Source organism: Nicotiana tomentosiformis, chromosome 11 (assembly GCF_000390325.3).
Source record: "Nicotiana tomentosiformis chromosome 11, ASM39032v3, whole genome shotgun sequence".
NCBI classification, from domain to species: domain Eukaryota; kingdom Viridiplantae; phylum Streptophyta; class Magnoliopsida; order Solanales; family Solanaceae; genus Nicotiana; species Nicotiana tomentosiformis.
Genome location: NC_090822.1, coordinates 9,435,623 through 9,443,631, shown reverse-complemented (window position 1 = coordinate 9,443,631; position 8,009 = coordinate 9,435,623). Strand labels below are relative to the sequence as shown.

Sequence of the window (8,009 nt, the reverse complement as noted above, 5' to 3'; positions counted from 1 at the left end):
GCATTTCCCATGACACCAGGCATCTCTCAGGCTGGAGGAGGAGACCAGACTCCCACTACTCCCGCTCCGGAGCAGATAGCTCCCTAGTATCAGGCTCCAGCAGCTCAGCCAGTCAGAGTAGTTCAGCCGGTTATTGCGGCATAAGTCGAAGATGTGTCAGTTATGTCTTTTGAGGCTTTATGGAGATTGGACAAGTTCACCAAGCTCTTTTAGTTCAGTTCAGTAGTGCTCCTTCAGAGGATCCCCAGGAGTATCTCGACAGCTGTCACGAGGTTCCACGGAACATGGGTATAGTGGAGACCAATGGGGTCGATTTTGCTGCACTTTAGATGAATGGTTCCGCCAAGAAATGGTGGAGAGATTATTTGTTGACCAGACCAGCTGGGTCGCCTGCTCTTACTTGGGACCAGTTTTCTCAACTCTACCTAGAGAATTTTCTCCCTATCATATTGAGAGAGGAGCGTCGCTGTCAGTTCGGGCATCTCTAGTAGGGCAGTATGAATGTTACTCAGTATGAGACCCGTTTTGTGGATTTGGCTCGTCATGCTCTTATTATACTTCCTACCGAGAGAGAGAGAGAGAGAGAGAGAGAGAGAGAGAGAGAGAGAGAGAGAGAGAGAGAGAGAGAGAGAGAGAGAGAGAGTAGAGAGTGAGGAGGTTTATTGATGGACTTGCTCAGCCTATCAGATTGCAGATGGCTAAGAAGACTGGGAGTGAGATTTCTTTTCAGGTGGCTGTCAATGTTGTCAGGCAAGTCGAGATGTTTTTAGCTCAGGGGAGTAGTCAGGGGTCTGACAAGAGGCCTCGTCACTCTGGTGGATTTAGTGGAGCCTCATCTGGAGCACGGGGTACTTATGGCAGAGGCCATCATCCCAGGCCGTTTCATTCAGTACTCCAGGTATCCCACGGTGCCTCAGGTGGTCGTGGCCCTCGGATGTATTATTCCGACCAGCTAGCCTATAGTGCACCACCAACCCTTATTAGTGCACCTCCGCTCCAGAGTTTTCAGGGTGGTTACTCAGGTCGATAGGGTCAGTTTCATGGCCAGCAGTAACAGCAGCCGAGGTCTTGTTATACTTGTGGTGATCTGAGGCACATTGCTAGATTTTGCCCTCGAACATCGGGCAGCTCACAACATCAGGGTTCTCGTGCCATGGTTCCGGCACCAGTTGCTACACCACCTGCTCATCTAACCATAAGGCAGGTCTTAGGCAGCTAGAGGTAGAGGCCAGACTGTTAGAGGTGGAGGTTAGGCCGTTAGAGGTGGAGACCAACCAGCTAGAGGCCATCCTAGGGACGTAGTTCAGGGTGGTGGGGCCCAGCCATGGTGTTATGCTTTTCTAGCCAGGCCTGAGGCTGAGTCATCTGACGCCGTTATTACATGTATTGTTTCAGTTTGTAGTAGGGATGCTTCAGTTCTATATGATCCGGGATCTACTTACTCCTATGTATCATCCTATTTTGCTTCCTATTTGGTCATGCCTCATGATTATTTGAGTGCTCCTGTGTGTGTGTCCATACTAGTGGGAGATGCTATTGTTGTAGATCGTGTTTATCGTTCGTGTGTGGTCACCATTGGGAGCTTTGAGACTCGTGTAGATCTTCTACTTCTTGATATGATTGATTTTGATGTCATTCTGGGTATGGATTGGCTGTCACCTTATCATGCTATATTAATTGTCATGCTAGGACGGTGACCTTAGCCTTACCGGGGTTGCATCGATTAGAGTGGAGAGGGACTCTTGGCCATTTCACCAGCAAGGTTATCTCTTATGTGAAGGCTCGACATATGGTCGAGAAAGGGTATCTAGCTTATTTGGATTATATCCGCGATTCTAGTGCGGAGGTTCCTTCCATGGATTCAGTGCCGGTTGTTCGTGAGTTTCCAGAGGTATTTCCTGCAGATTTTTCGGGGATGCCACCCGACAGGGATATTGATTTCTGCATTGATTTGGCTCCGGGCACTCAGCCCATTTCCATTCCGCCATACCACATGGCCCCGCCAGAGTTGAAAGAATTAAAGGAACAGTTGCAAGATCTGCTTGATAAGGGCTTCATTAGACCTAGTGTCACGCCCTGCGGTGCACCTGTGTTGTTTGTGAAGAAGAAATATGGATCAATGAGGATGTGTATAGATTATCGGCAGTTGAAGAAAGTCACCATCAAGAACAAGTATCCATTGCTGGGGATTGATGATTTATTTGATCAGCTTCAGGGTGCCAAGGTGTTTTCGAAGATTGATTTGAGATCTGGCTACCATCAGTTGAGTATTAGGGCATCCGATGTCCCTAAGACAGCTTTTCGGACTCGGTATAGGCATTATGAGTTTCTAGTGATGTCATTTGGGTTGACAAATGCCCCAGTAGCATTCATGGATTTGATGAACCTGGTGTTCAAGCCCTACTTGGATTCCTTTGTGATAGTGTTTATTGATGATATCTTGATCTACTCCCGCAGTCGAGATGAGCAAGAGCAGCATCTCAGGATTGTGCTTCAGACTCTGAGAGACAGCCAGTTGTATGCTAAGTTTTTAAAATGTGAGTTTTGGTTGAGTTCAGTTGCTTTTTTAGGTCACGTTGTATTAATAGAGGGTATTCATGTGGATCCTAAGAAGATTGAGGTAGTTTAGAACTGGCCTAGACCTACTTCAGCCACGGAGATTCATAGTTTCTTGGGTTTGGTGGGTTACTACCGTCGGTTTGTAGAGGGGTTCTCATCTATAGCAGCCCCGTTGACCAGGTTGACCCAGAAGGGTGCCCCGTTCGGATGGTCAGATGAGTGTGAGGCGAGCTTTCAGAAGCTCAAGACAGATTTGACTACGGCACCGGTATTGGTGTTACCCTCAGTTTCAGGATGTTATACAGTATATTGTGATGCATTTCATATTGGTCTGGGTGCGGTATTGATGCAGGGTGGCAAGGTTATTCCATATGCTTCGCGACAGCTGAAGGTTCACGGGAAGAATTACCCTGTTCATGATCTAGAGCTGGCAGCCATTGTTCACGCGTTGAAGATTTGGAGGCACTATCTTTACAGCGTGTCATGTGAGATATTCACTGATCATCGGGTCTTGCAGTATTTGTTCAAGCAGAAGGAGCTCAATTTGAGGTAGAGGAGGTGGTTGGAGCTATTGAAAGACTATGATATCACCATATTGTATCATCCCGGGAAGGCCAATGTGGTGGCCGACGCTTTGAGTAGAAAGTCAGCTAGTATGGGTAGCCTTGCATATATTCCAGCTGGTAAGAGACCTCTTGCATTGGATGTTCAGGCCTTGGCCAATCAGTTCGTGAGGTTGGATGTTTCTGAGCCCAGCTGTGTTCTAGATTGTACAATTGTTCGGTCTTCTTTGTTGGAGCGCATCATAAATCGGCAGTATGACAACCCCCATTTGCTTGTCCATAGGGACACAGTGCAGCACGGTGGTGCCAAGCAGGTTACTGTTGGAGATGATGGAGTTTTGAGGATGCAGGGTCGTATTTGCGTGCTTAATGCGGATGGACTTCGTGAGTTGATTCTTGAGGAGGCCCACAGTTCTCGGTATTCTATCCATCCGGGCGTCGCCAAGATGTATCAGGACATGCGGCAGCATTATTGGTGGAGGAGAATGAAGAAGGATATAGTTGCTTATGTAGCTCGGTGTCTAAATTGTCAGCAAGTAAAGTATGAGCATCAGAGACCTGGTGGTTTGCTTCAAAAGATAGAGATTCCTGAGTGGAAGTGGGAGAATATCACTATGGATTTCGTTGTTGGACTCCCATGGACTCAGAGGAAGTTTGATGCCGTTTGGGTCATTGTGGACAGGCTAACTAAGTCAACGCATTTCATTCTATGGCAGTTACCTATTCCTAGAAGCGGTTGGTAGAGATTTACATCTGCGAGATCGTCCGTCTTCATGGTGTGCCCGTGTCTATCATTTATGATCGAGATACGTAGTTCACCTCGCACTTCTGGAGGACATTACAATGTGAGTTGGGCACGCGGGTTGAGTTGAGCACAACGTTTCATCCTCAGACAGACGGACAGTCAGAGCGCACTATTCAGATATTGGAAGATATGCTTCGCGCCTGTATTATAGAGTTTGGAGGTTCTTGGGATCAGTTCTTGCCCCTTACAGAGTTCGCCTACAATAACAACTACCAGTCGAGCATTCAGATGGCTCCCTATGAGGCACTATATGGTAGACGGTGTCGATTGCCGGTTGGATGATTTGAGCCGGGGGAGGCTCGCTTATTGGGTACAGATTTGGTACAGGATGGCTTGGATAAGGTCAAGATTATTCAAGATCGACTTCGCACAGCTCAGTCCAGGCAAAAGAGTTATGCCGACCGCAGAGTTTGTGATGTTGCATTCATGGTCGGGGAGAGAGTGTTGTTCCGGGTATCACCCATGAAGGGTGTAATGAGGTTCGGAAAGAAGGGCAAGTTGAGCCCTAGGTATATCGGGCCTTTTGAGATTCTGGAGAGAGTGGGAGAGGTGGCTTACAGGCTTGCATTTCCACCTAGTTTAGCAACTATTTATCCGGTATTCCATGTGTCCATGCTTCGAAAGTATCACGGCGATCCGTCCCATGTGTTATATTTCAGCTCTGTCCAGTTGGACAAGGATTTGACTTACGAGGAGGAGCCGGTGGCTATTCTAGCCCGACAGGTTCGCTAGTTGAGATCAAAGAGTTATCCTTCAGTTCGAGTGCAGTGGAGAGGTCAGCCCGTCGAGGCAGCTACTTGGGAGTCTGAGTCGGACGTGCGGAGTAGATACCCACATCCTTTCACCAGCCCAGGTACTTTTTTATGTCCGTTCGAGGACGAACGGTTGTTTTAGATGTGGAGAATGTGATGACTCGATAGGTCATCTTCTATTTTAGAACCTAATTCTTTGATCCGAAGCCTGTAAAAAAAACTCTAAAAAATCATTATTTTAGCCTTTCTCGATTTGCGTGCGCAGTCCGAGCATCCTTCCGGAAGACTTTTATGTTGAAAACTGATAAAAGTAAGAATTTTTGCCTAAAAGCTTCATTTGGTAAACGGGCTGGGATCCATGTTTTGACGGTCCCGGTGGGTCCATACAGAAATATGAGACTTGGGCGTATGCCTAGAATCGAATTCGAAGATCCCTAGCTCGAGTTATGAATTTTTGATGAAAATTAAAAGTCTGAAAATTTAATGGTTTTAAGAATTGGTTGATTTTTGGCCTTGTTGATACCGGGTTCGTATTTTGGTTCCGGAGCCCGGTGTAGGTCCAATATAATATTCATGACTTATGTGTGAAATTTGATGAGAAACGGAGTTGGTTTGACGTGATTCGGACGTCCGATTGTGAAAATAGAAATTATAAAGTGTTCTTGAGAATTTCATATGATTTGGTACTAAATTCGTAGTTCTAGGTGTTATTTTGGTGATTTGGTAGCGCGAGCAAGTTCTTATGATGTTTTTAGACTTGTGCACATGTTTGGTTTGGAGCCCCGAGTGCTCGGGTGAGTTTCGGATAGGCTACGGGATGTTTGGACTTAGAAAATCTGGTATTTTTTCTGCAACAACTGTTATTGTGTGTTCTTCTTCGCGTTCATGAAGATACTCTCGCGAACGCGAAGGGTAAGCTGGTCAGGGTGAGTTTTTCCTCTTCGCGAATGCGGAGTGATGTGGGCTTTACCCTTTGCGAACACGACTTCCTCATCACGAACGAGTAGCATTTGGGACCTGGGTGAGGGGGTCAGTCAGTCTTCATCGTGAACGCGAGCTAGGACTCGCAAACGCGAAGGCCGGAGGGGTGTAACCTTTGCGAACACGATAGGGGTTTCGCTATCGCGTAAGATTGGCAAGCTATGCTCTTCGCGAACGCGATAGTGTCCTCGCGAACGTGATGAACATTGTCGCCTAGTTCATAAAATAGTCCTAAAATGGGACTTAAGCCATTCCTTCAAATTTTCAAAAGCTAGACGGTCTAGAGGCGATTTTCAAGAGACATTTTCTTCTCCAAAGTGTTGGTAAGTGATTCTAAACCACTTTCTTTCAATTATCATTACATTTCATGAATTTTCAACCAAAAATCTAGAGTTTCATGGTAGAACTGGGGGTTTTGGGTAGAAACTAGGGATTTGGAAAAATGGGGATTTAGACCTCAAATTGAGGTCGGAATCCAAAACCAGTTATATATCCGGGCTCGGGGTTGAATGGGTAAAGAGATTTTGGTCCGAACCTCGGGTTTTGACCAAGCGGGCCCGAGGTCGATTTTTGACTTTTTGGGGGAAAGTTTGGGAAATCTAAATTTATGCAATGTAATTGATTCCTTTAGCAATATTAGATATTATTAAGTCATTTTTGAATAGATACGAGTGGTTTGGAGGTTGATTCTAGAGGAAAAGTTGTGATTGAGTATTGAGTGGCCTTCGGAGCGAGGTAAGTGTCGCGGTTAACCTTGGCTTGAGGGATTAGGTATCATGTGCCTATTTGCTACGTGTTGGTATGTTGAGTACAACGGATAGGTGAGGTTACGAGTACCTATGCGTTGTTGTCGAGTCATGACATGCGAGTGAGTCTTATTATTGTAATTGTGGTATTCTTTGATCATATTGTTCATGTTTATACTAGCTATTCGTTATGTTGAACAACTCTTATCATGTTTTTACGGAATTTAGTATTGATTGGATATTGATTCAAAGTTGAGGTTAGTAATGTGGAACTAAACGTTGAAGTAAGGCTTGTTCTTGATATTTCTATTTCCCTGTTGCTATTGTTCATTGTCTTGGTGAGGGAGAGTGTCAAAGCACGAAGGGTGATGTCGTGCAATGTTTTGTGAGAGAGTGTTAATGCACGAAGGGTGATGCCGTGCCGTTTTTATTGTTGCTTATGGTGAGGTTGAGAGTAAAAGCACGAAGGTTGATGCCGTGCACTTTCCTTTAATTACCGCATGCCGTGCCATGTTATGAGAGTGTTAATGCACGAAGGGTGATGTCGTGTCGTTTCTATTATTTCTTATAGTGAGGTTGAGAGTAAAAGCACGAAGGGTGATACCGTGCACTTTTCTTTACTGCGTTTACTTGTTTCTTTCTGTTAAAGATATATTGATTGATTGATCATGTTCTCATTCCCATTATGATTCCTTGTCATGTAATCCTCTCACCATGTCCCCTTCCTAATATTTCTTGCCTTTCTCCTTTAGTGTGCAGTAGTGTGAGGTGGCAGGTAGTCGAGTTTAGCACAAATTATCCTGGACACCATCATAGTAAAGGGGTTGAATATTAAAAAGAAGAAAAACCAACCATACAATCTCTTCAAATATATATATATATATATATATATATATATATGAAAACTTACAATGTATATTCTTGTTTAACACGTTCCTCCTTTACATGTCTCACTACTGGAAAATGGCATAATTCTGACCGCCAAAACGGTCAGAAATCACGAATTTCCGACTATTTTTCGACCAAAATTGGTCGGTCAGAAAACAGTTGGTCGGAAAACTATTTCCGATTGAATCCGTCGGTGATTTCTGACTAAATTAGTTAGAACGTTCAAAAGGGCAGACGAATAAATATTTTCAAATTTCCGACCAAAGTGGTCGAAATTTACCGACCGAATCTGTTATTTAACTTCCGACGGAATCCGTCGAAAACCTTTAAATATTAATTATTATTTTTAAAATTTCTGACCGAATCGGTCGAAAATCTGGGAATATTTGGCAAAATCTGGGCAGCTGTCCGACTGTTTCCGTCGGAAATCAGTCGGAATTTTCTGTAAAACTGGGCAGAATTCTGCCCAATTTTGAGTTACACCACCTGTCAAACATTATAATACAACAACACCAACAACCAATCAACCATTAACATAACCTAAACACAACCAATCAACCATTAACCAACCATACAAATCATTAACATAATAAACCAACAATACTAACAATTAACACAACCTAAAACAAAATACCAACCATTAAACCTAACAATTTTGGGCATAAAAACATCCAAATAGTAGCCCATATTCAAGTTTTAAAATAAAACGTAAAGT

The 8,009-nt window shown here is 44.4% G+C and overlaps 1 protein-coding gene across 1 annotated transcript; it reads left to right on the top strand.

Moving 5' to 3' along the window:
* The first annotated feature begins 3,214 nt into the window (after window positions 1-3,214).
* On the top strand, window positions 3,215-7,068 carry LOC138901027 (uncharacterized). The gene is made up of 2 exons (XM_070188753.1): window positions 3,215-3,540; window positions 7,056-7,068. The coding sequence occupies exons 1-2, from the start codon at window positions 3,215-3,217 to the stop codon at window positions 7,066-7,068; spliced, it is 339 nt and encodes a 112-aa protein (XP_070044854.1).
* The last annotated feature ends 941 nt before the right edge of the window (window positions 7,069-8,009 follow it).